Raw genomic sequence first — 18253 nt, forward strand, 5'->3', positions numbered from 1 at the left:
TTTGTGATGAACAGAATTTCTTTTATCAGAAAAGCAACAGTTGTGAATCAATGAATACATGTTTGCTCCAAAGGAAAACATGTCGATTAATCATCTAGAGGAATGAGAGTGGATGAATTATTTAAATGAGAAAGATGGATCACTGAACCAAAGTTCCTCCACAGATCAGATAAGCACTTGCCTAACCTGAATGTTGAAGTCCATGCAATTTCTGCAGGTGACCCTGAGGTAAAAAAAAGAGCTAACAGTAACTGTTAAAGAATCAAAATATGCTACAAACTGATCCACACTTTTCATCTTGGAGGAAGCTTAAAAATCTGTTGCCTCATTTTTAAAGCTTAAAGAAATTCCTGTGTTGTTGTGAATGAAAAGAAAGGAGTTCATGGTGACTGACAACCTTTGTGAAAACAGTCGGAAGAGTAAAAAACAATTAATGGAGAGCAGAATGGAAAGATTTAAAGGCACTCTGAATAAACAAAACCTGACCCCAGAGGATCTGACAAAGGCAGAGTAAGCAATTATTCAGTACGCATGACAAAAAAAAAATGTTTTGATCAAAGATGGTCTTCAAAGTGTTTCCAAGAGAAGTTCTCTTTACAAACTTGATCCCGAGTGGGTGGCTAATCAAATAAAGCAATAGTGCCTGTAAAAGTTAAACATTCTGCAATTTTAACTAAAGATAGGTATGCTGTCCAAACTGAGAAAACAGCACTGGATCATTAATGCAAATGTTGCTGCCAGGGAACTCCTTCCTCACTGTGTTGTATGCAGACGATACAGATGAAAACTTGTTGAACATCCATCCATTATCTTTACCCGTTTATTCAATTTTGGGTCACGGGGGTCGCTGGTGCCCATGTCCAGCAATCACTGTGCGAGGGGCGGGGTACACCCTGGACGGGTCGCAAGTCCATCACAGGACCACATAGAGACAAACGAGACAAACAACCATTCACTCTCTCACTCACACCTAGGGACAATTTAGAGTTACCAATCAGCCTAACATGCATGTTTTTGGTCTGTGGGAGGAAACCGGAGTACCCGGAGAAAACCCACGCATGCACGGAGAGAACATGCAAACTCCACCCAGAAAGGCCCCTGGACCGGGGTTTGAACCAAGGACCTCCTTGCTGAGAGGCAGCAGCTCTACCAGTTGCGCCAGCATGCTGCCCACTTGTTGAACAAAAAATGGCAAATTTTCCAGAGGAAAGAGTTATGCCTGACACATCCACCTTTACAAAGTTGACAGTGACTATGTTGTACCTAAAAATGTTAAAAGAGGAAGAAGTAAAAAAATAAATAAAAATGGTACGGAGTGCTCTTCGCTTGTTTCAGCAGTTGTTCGGTGCATCTGGAACTTGCACATGCACTGGATTCAGACTCTTGCATACATGCAGTACATTAGTCCCTCGCAAATACGTGGTTTGACTTCTGCGGACTTGATCTATGGTGGTGGTTTGTGGACGTACAGTAAATAATATGTACTGGACCAAAAAATAATAAAAAAAATTACAAGACACACAATGGTGGACTGTACAGTAATATCACTGTACTGTACTCATGGTTGTGAAACAAATGACAAAAAAATAATAATTTGGACAGGCGCTACCATTTTGTAGTTTTTTTTTTTTTTTTCCAGCCTCCACTGTACTATAATCACCACTCATAAGGACCACATAGCCCTTAAGTCAATTCTGTGCTGTAACTGTAGTGCCTTCGGACGCTGTTTTCTGCCCAACAGTATTTTTGAAAAGCAAAGTCATGAGTGCTGAACCGGCCTTTCAAACGTAAAATTTATTGTCACATGGAAACTTAAAAAAATGAAATAAAATTCAACTTTACAAACGTAAGATTCACAAGAAAGATTTCTGGCTCCTAAACGTTCTGTGCATTCAAAAGTTCCTGGCGGCAAACCGAAACGCCAGCAGAAGATGCTGACAATTAAAGAAAAAGTAGAATGGGATGGTTCGATAAATTTCAAAAATGATTTGGATTAAAAATTGTTTCTCTACATGGAGAGGCTGCATCTGCTGATACAGCAGAAGCGGAGGAGTTTGTTAACACAAGGGTCAAAGATCTGATCGCCGAGGGCGGCTACAGGTCTGAACCAGTTTTTAACGTGGATGAAACAGGCCTGTTATGGAAAAGGATGACGTCTTACACTTTTACTAAGAAGGACAAAGCAAAGCCCCTGGTTTCATCTCATCTTCATCACCCTCATTGTCATCACTGGACAGTTCATTTTCATATTCTCTGGTGAGTATCCATTTAAACTTAATATATTTTTTAAAAGGTTTAAGAGTTTAGAAAATTCTTAGGAAAGGAACATTGCAAGAGAGTGGTATGGGTTTAAAACATGTACCACACTCTTGGATGGGTGTTCCCCAGTAAATACTAGTTAACTACCCATTAACTCCTGATTCCTTCCTCTTCGGTTTCCTTTGTAACTACCCATAAGTTCTTGATTAGTTCCTCTTCATTTACAAGGTAACTAACCAGTAGTCCCCTAATAAGGCGTGGCTGTGTGTTCCCCAGTAAGTACTTATTAACTACCCATTAGCTCCTGATAAATTCCTGAGGCGTTCCCTATCAGTTAATCAAATGTTGTGTACCTTTTTGTAAAGTGTTACCTTTTTTAATTCAAAGTAGATAAAAGCAGCAACAGTAAAACATGTTTTGCCCAAATGTAGGGATATTGTCAGTTCCATAAATGTCTTTTCTCTTACAGCAGAAAATACTCTTACCAACACAATTACGTAAAAAAAATACAACCGCTTTAATCCAAAAATATCAATTTCAGTGTTTTGCAATAGAATTAATTTGTATTACTACATTGATATAAAGCCATTGATACTTAATATTTGTTAAACATTAACAAAGATCTGGTAAGTAAAGCTTATTGAAGACTCAAGGTACTGTGATGTAAATGTTGGTCCAGATATCACAAGAACGGGTCTGAGCTATGCTGATACATTCTACTCTGCAGTATTTCAGACTTAAACTGGACTCACAGCAAAATATATCAGAAGAGGGTGGGGAGTGAGTCAATTACCAAATACCTCTTTTATAGCAGTGAGGTTACACCAGTGCATACAAAATCTAATTTAATGCCTTACCCACAAAGTAGTTTCTAGTCTGCTTTGAAGAAAACTCCCACTCACAAAACCCTTCCTTTCACAAATATGTTTACCCTATCTCCCTCATTTGTGACAAACAAACAAAGGAAATAGCTCAGAAATCAAGGTCTACCATCTTACAAACATCCAATGGTGAGCAGCATCCCATGTTAGCACTTTCATTTCTCTAATGTGTTATCTCAATGAATATGGTAACAGTAACAAAGACATTTGCTCATATTTTACAGGTATTCTTCAAACTTGATTTTCAGTAAAAAAAAAAAAAAGTAAGTAAAAATGCCAAGATCACAGTTATTGTATTGTATTGCTGAAACTATGCAACAATACAGTAGAGTTAATAATGTGATTGCCTCAAGGTTTAGGCCAGTACTTAACTTGGCTGCAACTTTTGAGGAACTGCATTCAAGAGAGTCTCCAAAATGTCTGGAAATTCTGGTGGGGTTCTCAACACTCTTGTGAGAGTTTCAAAAGTTCAGAGTCTTCATGCTTAAATTTTAAACATCTTAAAAAAAAAAAATTGTGCAACATTTTTTTTCTTCTCTCAAAGTAGATGAGGATGGCCCCTGTGCAGGGATAAAAACACAAATGTGTGGTGTTCCTCATTTTTTCAACAGAGAAGAATCTGTCCAGAGGACCTGACTCAACGTTGTTAATTCTGTTAACTTTCTAAAATTAGCAGTATGTATAGCCTCACAGCTTGCTCGTTGTAAATACTAGGATCCGGTAAGCTTGCGACAGAAAAATTGCACATTTTTAGTTTCCATTCTAAATATAATTCATGAAAATAATACTAAAGTACTAATTACAATTACAATAGCGGAGCACTCAAAATCTTTTGGTGACAGAGATGGCAGTCAAATCCCCCCCTCCAAACCCCCCCCCCCCCCCCCCCACACACACACCACCAAAGTCCCTATTATGTGAGTGGCTGACTGAATCAATACCAATTTCTCAAGCACTTTATCCTACATCCACTGTGACTCTGATCATCATCATAAGTGAACAGGTAGTTCACAGCAGCAACATTTCTAATGTGAAGCAGAACACATTGTGCTCTGCATGTCTGTTGTTTGAAAACGAGCCCCTGATATGAAATATGAATGACCAATCATTTTAATGTGTGCTCACTCTACTAAGAGGATTAAACCACTTCACTTCCTAATTATAATCTACTGGAAAATAACAGACAAAACACAAATTACCATCTGGCAAAGATAAAATAAAAACAACAACAAAGGCAGTCTCATACAGCATGCCTCCTTAAAATTAGGTCTGACAAAAAAAGTGAAGGATTTTATTTTATACAAAGGTCTCATAAACACATACCCCAAATTAAAAATGTCCATACATTTTGTTCCCTTCACTTGAAGGTAAAACACATACACACTTACAAATCACCATTGAAATGTGCTATTATATCAAGAAACCCTACAACCTGTGTGTAAATAAGTGAAAGACTTGAACATTTCTTTCTCCAATTCAGTGCAAAATTTAATACTATGAGTCAGACTGGATTGCAGTTTTTCAGCTGGCCTGTGACACACACAATGAAGAAAAACTGAGGAACTAGCAACCATCATCCTGCTCTACAGTCTCTACACGTACATAAAAAGGGGGGCTGCAGTAAAAAAAAAAAAAAAAAAAAAAAGGGGGGGGGGGGGGGGGGGGACTTGGATTCCCAAAGAGAAAATAAAAAAAAGCATATTCTATGATGACACTATTAATCTAATGTGACAATACCACCACATTCTGTGGAAAATCCGGCAGAATAATACAGTAATGTCGGCGTGCTCACACTAGCAGAGGCGCTCATAAAAAAACCATAGGCACTGAAAAAAGAATATCTGCAGACAGAAAACAACTGTGTTCTGTAAGCTTAGCACAGCCGATTTACTTTGCATGTTGAAATGTTCTCTGATCGCACACAAACACATTCAGTCAAATTAAGCAATTTTAGTCAGATAAAATTAGCATCACACAGACTGCATTCTTTATTGATATTTAAACACCTAAACCATCCAAGTATGCTCATGCAGATAATGATACAGTGCAGTGGAACACACGAAAGGTCTGTTTTTAATGGGTAATGAGGATAAACACCAAGTGATTTGCAAGAGGAACAAAGGTAATTATGCTCACTGTTTACTCCAATAATATATTATAATTGTTTTCTTTATATGCCTATTTAATACTTTTTTCCCTGTTTCTCCTTCAAGGAATCCATTCATCCCTTATCTGTTGATTGTTCTGGAAAAAAAAAATAGCAACACTTACAGTGGCTTTATACAGAGCATGTAGACAAGGAGTTTGCAGGCTGTTGCAGGGCACTTTAAAACTGATGGAAAAATACAATAAGTTCCCTTTAAGCTGTTAAAAAGTTGTTATACAAGGGTAGTGACAATGTACTGAATAGTATTTAACTGAGCCTCACAGAATAGACATCCCTCATGCTTCCCCCTCTAATCCACAAGGAGCAGGTGCACACTAATCCCAGCCTTTCAGACACACCATAATTATATATTGATGACCTTAGCAATCATTACATCTGGGTGCGATCATACAACTGAAAAGGGATCAGTGCGAATCTGTTTAACAAAGACAAGTGAACGGAGGCTTTAATCAGACACGGGCAGATTTATTTTAAAAGTTGAACTTACAAGTGCTGGATGTCTCTGATCATGCATTAAACAATGAAATGCTGTATCTGCAAGTGAACAGAAATGTGCACAAACAGACAAAAATGTAGCAAATGCTCAAAAGGCACATGCAGACCAGGCATTGGTGATTCATTTGACCAAAGGGAATTTGACCTTTTTTTGTTTTCCAGCAACCAATAGTTATGTTTTGTTATGTTAACATTAGTAGACGTGTATTTTTTGATAGCACATAACTTTTCACAAACAAGTCCTATGTATTGTTAACTGAGCTGCAGGAAGTTGCCAACATCATCCTTTAAAAACCAAGGAAGCGAGTTTTGTATTTCCATATATAGGCATTTAAATATATCATGACCCAGGTGACTAGTTTTAATTGGCGAGATTAACGTCTAATTATGGGAGCAATAATACAGCAGCATTTACCATGGCTAACATAGAACTGGTGGTCTAGCTGTTTCAGTGTATTCTGCTATCAAACAGATTTATGAAGGTGACTGGAGAAGATAAGACTTCACGGTACTCCTATCTCTGTCCCCGTGTTTGTTGATAAGGCATCATCCCGGTGTTGACTTAATGCAACAGGTATCTTGCCAGTTCCATGTTTTGGCCCTGAAGTGTGAAAACCAGTGCTTGCAGTTATCAGGCAAATGTCAGCAAACAGCAAAAAGACAATGTTCTGAGTACACGTTCAGCTTCTACCTTGTCTGTCTTAAACATATTTACTGTTTGTGCCTCAATTGAAGTACTGATTTTTACATTTTAAAATGTTAATTTTGACCATAACGTTTAGGTCGTCATAGTGCAGCTTTTATTTTGTAGCTGCTGAGAATAACATCAGTGACATTCTTTTTGTGATTTTGGAGGCCACGATTATGACCATCAAAGGGATACCATGTACCCAAATCTGCAAACATGCCAAAGGTGCTGCTGTTCGATTGTGAAAAACTTTGACATAAATCAAGATGTTGTCAGCACTCTTGGTAAAATAGTTGCAAATTATACTCTTGTCAGTTGTACAACGCTACAACGCACAATACATCTATTTACAACCCTCCTGATAACTACTATTGTTTGATGAGTTACATTCAGGACTACAGCTGTTTAACTTTTTTTTTTTTTTTTGTCAAAGTGAGATATAGTAGGACCTTAAACAACTAATATTCTTGCAACATTTAATTCCTTAAAAAAATAATCATTTCATAACAGAGTGTTTTAGTGAGGATATTCTAAAGAAGAGGATGATTCTAAAATAAAGAGTATCATCAAAAAAAAAAAAGTTAAAACGCTAAATTACTTAACAATAGAAAAGAAAACCCAATAAAACATCCTTAAAGCTCGTGACAAGGATTACATTTCCCATCAAGCCACCTGCAACAAGCACACACTTTAGTGATACGACTACTGACATTGTTTGCAATGAGACATTGTTTTGATCTTATTCAAGTCGGTGACAGCCTTCATGAAAGTTTAATTATTTATCAGCATTTAAAGTGCTTCTACCTTGGCAGCACACTTCATGAGAGAATGCTAAATTGACTTTCCTCTGCTAAAAGCCCTTTAGCAAGACATATTTCTGATTTGATATAAGCTTGTGGTGCCCAATTTCAAGATGGGCATATATGTTTTAAACTGTTGATGTTAATCATAACTTCTCCCAGACAAGATAAAAGCTAGAAGTCAGTGTTTTAATGGGCATTCTGATTTCCTACCAGCATTACATATACTGATAATAAAAATAAATGACCAATGAAAAAGTATATCATCCTCTCTCAATGCCTATGTGCTCTCTCCTGTATGGAAGTCCCATTACACAATAAGTTAAACGTTCTTAATGCTTTTGGATCTTGCTGCTGGGCTAAAAGAAGAAAAAAGCATATGGAAAACAGTCTTCCCAGTGGATCCACTCCTCAAAGTGAGTGAGACTTTATATATGTGGTGTATGGCACCTGTCAGTGGGTCTGCGCAAGCACCCTGTAAGATAAATTAAACATGTTACGCTTCATTTGAGCCACTGACTTGCTTTCCCCTTGTGGCTTTTCTTTTTCTTAAGTGAAAACCTCCCAGAATAAAAACACAAGTTGAAATAAATAAATAAGAAATACAAATAAAAGAACCAGAAAGGGGGTTCATTTCTCAATGTCTGGATGCCGACTGTTATAAATCAGTTAGGTTTTGGCTTTAAAATATACATAATACTCCATAATTGTGCTTTTTTAAAATTTATTTGGATGCTGCTATTTTCTGGAATATTACTTGGATGTTGTTAGATATAGGGCAGCATGGTGCAGCTGGTAGAGCTATCGCTTCTCTGCAAGAAGATTGCCAGCTTGAATCCAGTCTAGGACCTTTCTGGGTATAATTTGTGTGTTCTCACCATGGGTTTTCTGATTGACAAATGTCATTGCATTTTTTATTTTTTTTCTTCGTATCCTCCCACAGACTAAAAACATCCATGTTAGGCTAATTGGCAACTTTCAATTGTCCCTCAAATTTCCCTCTCACTTTCAACTGAGTGTGAATGTTTGATCGTCTCATTTGTCTCTATGTGTCTCTATGTGTCCCTGTGATGGACTTACAATTTGTCCAGGGTGTCCACCGCCTCTTGCACAGTGATTGCGGGACATGGGCACCAGCAGCTCTTGTGACCCAGAAAGGCAGAAGTGAGCAAAAAAAATAATGGAATATTCTTAGATATCTTGAAAAGGATTTCAGCCTACAACATGGTAGGCTGATATTCAGCCATAAATGGCAGCAGCAGTTTGAAATGTAATTAATTTAGCAAATAAACCATATATATATTTAAGTGCATCTTAAATACCTGAACAGGTGATTAGGTTCAACCTGTTCTGTAGCTGCAAGAATCAAGCTGCTCATCCATCCCTGATAAATTACAGGCTTCTGGTTATCAACAGGTCTGCTTGTTCACTTATATTTGTTCTTCTCCATATAGACTGCTTTTATTTGTCTTTGACATAAGCTGCTGGTGTCTGTGTGTTGTGCATTAGTGGAGTTTTAGAACGATGCACTGTCACAACTAGATACTCCCATATACACACAGATGTTAATTCACTTGGCTGCCACTGAAAGAACTGTCCGAACAAGCTGAGGGTAAGAGTAGAGTAGTCCCTCGCTACTTCAGGGTTCGTTTATCGTGGACTTGCTTTATGGCAGTTTTTCAAAATAAGATTGGACATGATACACAATTGGCTGATTGATGGATGAGCTACACAATCGGCATGGGATTTTTAAATTTAAAATAAATTATTTTAAATTATTTAGCACTTCTGTGCAGCCCTTACTGCAGGATAAACTTCCTGCTGCAGATGATCAGCTGTTCGTGCAGAGCGGAGAAGTGGGCGTGGCCAAGAGCACTCGCAGATGGCTGAGAGGAGGCAGAGAGAGGGAAATCATGACATTCTGTGCTCTTTTAGAGCATTTAGAAACATTGTTTAGAATATTGCAAGAGTGTGGGAAGGGTTTAAAACACCTGAATATACACATCAGAGTCAGAGTCTCTTTATGTGTCATTCGCACCACATGTGGTACATGTGGTGGAACGAAATTTTGTACACAGGGTTCCAGTTACATCCAACAATAAACTGCAAAAGAAAAACAGTAATAAGATCTATGGTACGAACTAAGAAAAAAACATTAACTAACAATATGCTAAGCACTAAAAGCATAAAAACAATAAAAACAATTAGCTGAACAGCAACACAAACATGATTCTGTGTGAGCAGATGTGTACGAACGAACACAGCAACATGAAACAGATCAGCAGCAACATGAAACAGATCAGCAGCAGCATGATGTTTTTATGTATTTATTTTTTTCACCGTGATTATCCTGGTTAGATATTCATGAGTCTAACAGCCTCAGGGTAGAAGCTGTTCCTCAGTCTAGCGGTTCTACACTTAATGCTCCTTAACCTCCTTCCTGACGGGAGCGGGGCAAAAAGTGTGTGTGCTGGGTGAGTGGGGTCCTTCATGATGCAGGTGGCCCTCTTCCTGCATCTGGAGGTATAGATGTCTGTGATGGTTGGAGGTGCTTAATTAAATTAATCATTATTTAATTTATATATACCGGTATACTAAAATAAACTACTACTTACTACTTGTATTACTATTCATACTTTGTGGTTTTTCTCTTATCGCGAGGCTTCAGGGTATGGATTCCCGCAATAAACGAGGGACTACTGTACTTATCTTTTATTGTTTTTCTTTTCTGACTAAAAAAGTAAAATAAATAAATGAACTGTAATTCACAGAGCTGAGCGGAAAATAAAAGAATACCCTCAGCAAAGATAGAATCTTATTAGAAATTTGCATGGTTTCTGTGTGACAGACCATAAAAGATGAAACACATTTAAGAGTATAATTGCTTTGGTCAGTACCTGTGGGTAACCTGCTTTACATTCTATTATGGGAAGGATGCACCGTGGCCTGCTTTATTACAGAGAGATAAACAAAACGACAGTGGGACCAGAGGAGACCCACATCCCAGGTAAATGAGAGCTTTATGAGAAAGATTAGTGCAAATTCCTTTGCACGGAGCACAGGAACATGTGGGGTGTGAGAGGCTTTCAGATACAGACTTGGCTACCTCCATTTCTTGAATTCCCTTAATAATCGATCAAAGCATCAAATCATAGCTGCATTCACTGAGAGGAAGGAATGACGGAAACCAAATAACAGCATAAATAGTGAACTACTGCACTAATAACTGATCTAGTCTTACACTACCCACATTTATACACTTGAAATACAATTATACACGCAAGACATATGCATATGTAATTTCTCTATCAAAGTCATACCAACGTCTACTAAGCTTTGCCAAGAGTGCATGCAGTGTCACAGAGAAACGGAGCATCTGTGAAAAACTGCTCTGACTGTATACATAAGCTCTTGATGCCATCTGTAGTGAGAGCCGATTATTAAACTCTTTTAACTTGCAGATTTAATATCTGCAGGGAAAACTGTGCAAGACGAACACACACCTGCTCCTTTTAGGGGAAGAAAAAAAAAAAAAATCTGAACATATAGCTACATACCCATCCAGCAGTCAGAATTCCTCATTTCCAAACATGAGCACATGTGGGGGTACACCCCTACTCATCCACATCATAAAAAGTAGTAAATACACCAAATGCAAAGAGAAAGATAAAAAATATAAAAAAGCCAGGAAGGTGAGATAATAAAAGAGATGGAAAAAGACCAATGAAGAGTGGGGGCACGAGATGAAAAGGCTGAGAAAGAAGATGAAGAAGAAAAGGAGAAGTATACGACATTTATTTGACCCACTCAAGTGCTGCATGCTTGATTTAAGCTCCACTGGCTCCTGTATGGTGGTAACACAGGTATACCACAGAAATTAAATCTGCACGGGGAGCAGACGACTCATTAAAAGAGTCCCAAATCATGTCTGTATGCCAAACACCATCTGTATTCACTCAAACTTGCACACACACATGCACACACACACACAAGTTTATCTTTCTATATTCACAGGGACCTTTGCATAGACTTACATTCATTTTTCATTCATTGCTATAGTCTAACCGTAACCTGGACCCTTATCCTAAACTTAACCATTACCAGTACAAACCTAACCTTAAACCTCACCCATCCTCAATTCACACCTTAGTCCTAAACCTAACACCTAACCCACCAATGGCACTTCTTCTTATGGGCTCTGGACCCCATAAAGAGCAGTTGGTCCTCACATTGTAGTATGTGTTGGAAAAATGGGCCTTACAAGGTAACAGATCCAAACACACACGCACATACGTCCTTGTTACTTCAGTACAGCTGAACAAATGGACCAAGTGCAATAAGAATCGACTTTCCTTGAATGCAAAAACACATTCAAAATGACACTTCAATGATTCTAACAAAAAAAAAAAATCTTTCATAAGATGACAAGTGCCATCAGCTGAGCCACTGCACTTTGTTATACTACCACACAGTCTCAGTGGGGGAAGTTTTTTTTTTTTTTTTTTAAATGTATTGCATTACAAAAGCAATAGCAAGAAAACAATCCCACCTGTGAATCCCACTTCACATGAGCACAGCAGCATTTATTGTAATGGAATACAGCATAAAGTAGAGGAAGTCTTACAGTAAGTGATAGACATCCATGGGGAACTGTAAGATACGTACCATTGGGGCTCTCCTCGTCAACAGTCACTATGGTTGCAGGGGGGCCTGGCCGGGACAGTTTACACGCTGCACACACAAAAACACAAAGGTAAACACAAATAAAAGCAAACCTGACTAATATGTATCAACCAGAATTTGTTTAAATTAAATGTGATCGTTAGAAAAGCACGTGTATTTTTTTTAGAACATGATTAAATAATAAAAAAAAACGTTTAATATTTTTATATATTAAAATAATTATTGGAGATCTAAAATACAATTCTGAAATCAAAGTATTTAAATAAATTCCTTATGCACCTGACTTGATTGGCACTTTTTTCAAGGTTATATTTGACAAAATTGTAAATATTAAGCCAAAGTCCACACTTGACTTGAGAACTGTACTGATGATCAAACAACCTAAAGTAAAGCTGCCATGGAGTATTTCAGATACTTTTGTAGTTAGTGTTCAGGTATGTGATTAGTACAATCTGTATGTATGTCTGTATGTATGTATACTGATAACTACAAAGATAATTTAGAGACCATTTAATTTCTGCTGAAAAGTGCTTAGGCCTGTGAAGTATTTGAGGTTTCTATTACAGACTTTTTGAAGTCAAAAATGTTTCTCAACTGATTTAGCAGGTATGTGGCCCTGCCCTTGACAAAGTGTACACAAACAAAGCTTAGATGGTGTACTAAGAAATCTGTTAGATAAACGGCAAACGAAAGCATGTGGTGAAAGCATTTGAAAAGTGTTTTTTTTGTTGTAAATTTAGTGAAGCAAAGAGCATAAGCAGCTTTTCTGACTTGTGATAATTTGGTAAACTATTTGTTCCTCTTTATATTGCTCAATAGTGGCCTCTCCTAATGTGTCTTTTTCTTTTCTTCATGTACAATTTAAATCCATTATGCACTCCCAAACTACAATGGTAAAGAGAAATGGGTTTATTAGAGGGTGGCGAGCAAGATAGTGTCTTTTTCTGGTTCCTATATCCATCCATCCATCAGTTTTCTTTACTGCAAGAAGCTGGTGCTTATAAGAGCTCAAAGAGTGAGAGGCACTGTACAACACATTTGTCTTATAAAACTTGATGGAAAAGTGAAGCAGGATTATATGAATATTCTACATAATTATGAAAGGTATTAAAATTTATAATAATGGGAGGATGATTTTTCAGTTATCAGGCTCCTCTCTTGTGGAACCAACTTCCAGTTTTTGTCCATAAGGCTGACACATTGTCCAGTTTTAAGACTGGGTAGACTTTCCTTTTTGATAAATCCTATAGTTGGGGTTGGCTTTTTATGCTGCTATAGGTTTAGACTAGTGAAGATACATTTACTTAATTTCCTTGAATGAACTCTTACAATTGAATAGTTTACATTTGCTATTATTTCTATCTTAGCATGTGATTCTTGGCCTGCCATTGTGTATCTGTTCTTCTCAAACCCAGCCAGTTGAAGCAGATGGCCGCTTGTTCTGAGAATGGTTCTGTTAAAGGTTTCTTCCTCATGAGGGAGTTTTTTTTTCCCTTTCCACTGTCGCCTTCATGTTTGCTCAAGATGAGAGTCTGCAATGAAGTTAAACTCAAAGCAGTCTGTTCCTCAGATAAATAATGTCATTAAGTTACTTTTTATGTATATGAATGTTTCTGTTCAGTGTCCTGACACAACTTCTGTTGTGACTTGACGCTATATAAATAAACTGAATTTAATAGAAATGTATTTTCGTGTGATTTATGGAGAATATCTTAAGCTTCAAGATTAAATTAAAATTAAAAAAAGAAAAGTGTTTTTCATGTTTCTATTGGTTTTAAAAACCACTATTTATTAATATGTCAAAAGCCATTCCAATCAACTTGTATCAGTAATAAAATTTAGGTTTCAGTAAGATCCTACTAAAATGTCATGACTTGATGTGTAGAAGTTACATCATTCCCATAGAAGCACTTTGAAAAAGTTACTGTAAATGCTGCATTTCACTGTTCTAAATAAATAACCCCCCAAAAAAGTTGTGGTCTAGTTTCTCCATATCACACCGGTGGATCCTGCAATGGCTGCTGCAGCAGGAACATCAGCAGTAATTGACTGATGATTCTGACTTGAGACAAACAGGGTGGCAGTAGAACAAAGCAACATGAAGTACAGCGCACGAGTGAGCGAAGCTTCACAGATGGAGGTCACAGCAGCTAGAAGGTGTAAACACATGGGACACAGGTAGTGGCAGCATGACAAGCAGCACCAGATGGGGCAGTGGAGGGGGTTGGATGAGGTTGAGGAGACAGGAGAAAGGGAAGCATCCCATCTAGAAGAAATGGGGCTGCGAGGCAGTTCAGCTGATGTAAGGAAAGACTGGGATTAAATGATTCTTTGCTACAGGGTACGATGAAGGAAAATGGCAGAATACAGAAAGGTAATAACACAAAAAGCAAAAAGACAACAGAGGCTTGCCCTCTTACCCTCATACTGCCAGTCTGAAGGAGTCAGAGGTTAGTGTAGCCAGAGGGAAGCAGAGCAGAAGCATGAAAGGAAGAAAGTAAAAAAAAGGAGAGTGTGAGATCAAACATTTAAGAAAGAGCTCTGAAGTTGGGAAAGAAGAGAAAAATATCACTGCAAGAAAATAAGAGCTGTTAGCGTAGAAGAAACATTTTATACATATGAGGAAGCAAAAAAAAAAAAAAAGAGGGAGAAATAAAGTTTTTGGGTTAAGGATACTGAATAAGTCTTTAATCCAGAAATGGTAGATTTTAGTGATTCGCTCATTTTTTTGACATTTCATTTTTACAGATATGGCCAAGACATTCCTCATACTGCCAGAAACAGCAGGCGATTTTCATTCAACTAAGGAAGTAGGGAGGGGCACACAAATATAAATCAAATAAAAACATATTCTGGGTGTAAAAAAAAATTGAAACATGTTCTGGAAAAAGAGCAGCAATAATTATAAACAATGTCCAACTATTCATTGATTATTTTGCTCTGCCTCCTTCGAAGATATTGAATCCTAGGCAGCTTGTTGCCAGGTCGTGTCATCTTCCATGTAACAGGAGATGGGGAACAACACAACCGCATCATCAGTCACTGCTCTAGTGTTTCCCACCCACCTTCTGGCGCCGTCTTCAGTTGTGCAACCACGCACCTGTTACCAGGTGCAAAACACTGGATAGGTTTCTTATTAAATATGCATTACCACGAGCCTTCACTGACGTGGTGTTCCAAAAGGACAAATTAGCCAGAATTAAAACCCTGGATGTGATGATGCATGCGTTTATGAACAATCCTGTTTCTAAAAATACAAATGTATGACAAGCAAAGGAATGAAAAGCAAGCCACAAGTTTTGGGCTCCTTTTGCTGGATACAAATTTATAGGAAATCTTAAAAATGACAAAACACATGCAGATCCTTTTTTTAATGTTGTTGTTACTTTGAAGACCAGTAAAAGCCATTCCTAACCTACAACCCATGACAGTGTTATTATCAAGATGTACCTCTCTTTAATGGCGTATTCAGCTTTAATTTTCAGAGTCAATGACTTCACAGTGAATTAGAAAGCCTCTACCTGTCTACTGAGGAAATTGTCTCCTTCATAGCAGCAAGATGAACACAGCAAGTGGGTCACACCTCGCAATGACTCATAAACAAGCAACGTGGAAAGTCTCCTCTGAAAACCGTAATGTTTGTGAAATAAAAGAGCGTGCAAGTGTGCGTCTGTGGCATAAAAGTTATTTTGCTCATTTTGAGACGCTTCTCCGGGGATCACAGACAGTCTGTTTTGTTAGTTGTTTTTTTTTTTTTACATGTGTGTTTTCACGCCGGTGTGTGGATGTGCGCGTCCTCGCACGTGTGTAGGCAGGTTAAAGTGGTAGTTTTGGCAGTAGGGGAGAACAATCTGAAGCGTCTAGTTTCAAGAACGAAGCAGAGACGAAGAATAGCGCCTCCATTTCCAGCAAACGACAAGGTGATGCTGTGATCAGAGCTCTGCATGTGAACGTACACAAAAAAACCACAAAGCAACAACTTCTGCTCTCAGTGGTGTTTACAACAAACTCAAATGATCCTAACTCCTTGACACATTTATACCATTTAACAGCAGGTGATGTTTTCTATTAAAAGAAGACCTCCCAGCCTAATGGGAAGACATAAGTCTTTTTTTTTTCCTGGGATTTTAACGTCCCTCTTTGGATTTAAACAATTATGTGACAAATCACTTCTCACAGTCCTCCAGTGATCAAAATTATTGAAACACCAAGGCTTGAAATCCAGTCTTCCGAAACCACAGGGAATCCTCTCCACTTACTTGCTTCACAATAAGGGTATTTACCTATAATGGATGGGATACTTTGTGAGCTAAACAACATGAGTTACAAGACGCCATTCTTACGTTAGATCACACGCTGTCATTTTCCAAACTGACAGTTATTCTAGATGAAGAACAGGGATGCTATGTGCTGGTTTCCCACCTCGCTTCAATAGGGATCACCACTTTGAGCTGAATCTGACAGTGAAGTAAACAAACGCTTACTGTGAAAGATGTCATTATGAAGTATTTAAACCGTATTTCTGGATAATCCTAACTTGAAAGAGATCGTATTTGGAGTTAAATATTATTGGAATAAAGGCCTGGTGTTCCTTTAAAGAATATTAATCATTAACACCTTTCATCCCATAATTATAGCATTTTAGATAAAACCGTGTAAATAATCTTACACAGTCTCGTGCACAACGGTGATATCTTGAAAGACGAGAAGAGAGCACTCCAGAGACAACTTGTCCTCCACCTCATCTTGCCCCACATGCACCTCATTCCCTTTCTATTCACAGCACAACTAAAGCTAGCGCCTTGTGTTAACAATGCATGCCTGCAGTGCTAATTCTCCCAGTCACTGTGTGCAAGATACAGTCCTGTCAGGGATTGCCAGTTGATGGTGCCAGAAGGGAAAAAGCATGTATGAAATGCACAGAAACCACAATGTAGCCTGCTTGTTACTGGCAGCAACTCTGCCCATTGAAGTCTGCAAACACTTTCAAGTTCATATCAGTCAAACTTGTCTGCACATGTGTAACTGAGAGGTGGTTGACATGACATGATTGTTGGACATCTTTTGCAGAAATTGTATTACAAGTTGAGAATTAGTGGGATTCATGCGCCACATCGGCAATTCGAGGCTAAGAACTAAAGTTCTGATGAAAGAAAATTTGGCAAATTCCAACAAAATGAAATAAACTCTAGATGTGGAAAAAAAAAAGAAGCTGTGTGAGCCATGTTCAGATTTGAGATTTTTTTAATTTTTTTTTAAATGAAATTTAAAATTAGGGAAGCAATAAAAAAATAAAAAATAAAAAAAACACAGTTAAGAAAAGAGGAATCTAAAAAAAAAGGTACAGTTGATGACACAGCTCAGCAGGAGGGATGTACTGCAGCTCGGTGCCCTCACCTACTGAGGTTCTGTATGTTTTCAACAAGTCACACATCAGTAAGCCTTGAATTTGGAACAGGATTAAACAATGCACAGCGTATCCCTCAAATTTAACTTTTCTTTGTTGTATGGATGCGAGGCTGGTGTCCAGTGGCAATTTAAGCTTCGTTTTGGGGGTGCTCAAGCACCCCTAAATTTTAACTCAACACCCCTGAAAAATACAGGTTTTTTTTTTTTTTTTTGGCGGTTCTGGGTTTGGGTTCTGTTTATTGCATTTATGATTCAATGCAACAAAATAAACACAGTTTAAAAAGGTAACAGATCATTGTATTGGTTTATTTACATAATGACTGCAATTGCTGGATGTCCGGCCCCTGAGCTGCTGGCTTTCAGACCAAGGTGTGCCCCCTCACATTATGATTGCTTCTGACGCCAATGGCCATCACATTGTTCAAGCCATTATCAGCAGGGCTTAATTTGTAAACTGATTGATGATAGAACAGTGGGCAGGACCGGGGGGGGGGGGGGGGGGGGGGGGGTCCGTGGGTCCTCTCACAGAAATTTTTGAATAACAGAGATGCCATTTCCTGCATTTTGGTGTATTTTAACGGGTTGTTATACATCAACATTCTCATACGTTTGTAAACGCTTAATAAAATTACTATTTTGGAGAAGAACAGCAGGTTGTGTGTGCAGCAGCTCCGATTCTTTCAGGTGTCCTAAACCCCCCTCCCCCCTTCTCCCTCCCCTCACTTCACGGTTCTGAGCTGAACTCTTCTCGGCTCCTGCTCCAGTCTCGTGGCACCGTTTGAAGCACCTGAAGGCGTCAATTCTCTGTTGGCCAACTAAGGACAATCCATCCATCCATCCATCCATCCATCCATCCATCCATCCATCCATC

At 38.3% G+C, this 18253-nt stretch overlaps 1 protein-coding gene across 2 annotated transcripts in view; it reads right to left on the minus strand.

Moving 5' to 3' along the window:
• Positions 1 to 18253, minus strand: part of pcdh15a (protocadherin-related 15a) — a 207842-nt gene that overhangs the window by 163829 nt on the left and 25760 nt on the right. For both annotated transcript variants that reach the window (XM_037680065.1, XM_037680057.1), the window contains exons 2-3: positions 14394 to 14408; positions 11956 to 12021 (exon numbers count right to left, since the gene is read on the minus strand). In XM_037680065.1, coding sequence (XP_037535993.1) covers positions 11956 to 12021; positions 14394 to 14408 — 81 coding nt within the window. The remainder of the gene's footprint in view (positions 1 to 11955; positions 12022 to 14393; positions 14409 to 18253) is intronic.

Source organism: Nematolebias whitei, chromosome 1, assembly GCF_014905685.2.
Source record: "Nematolebias whitei isolate Nwh7 chromosome 1, NemWhi1, whole genome shotgun sequence".
In the NCBI taxonomy this organism is placed as follows: domain Eukaryota; kingdom Metazoa; phylum Chordata; class Actinopteri; order Cyprinodontiformes; family Rivulidae; genus Nematolebias; species Nematolebias whitei.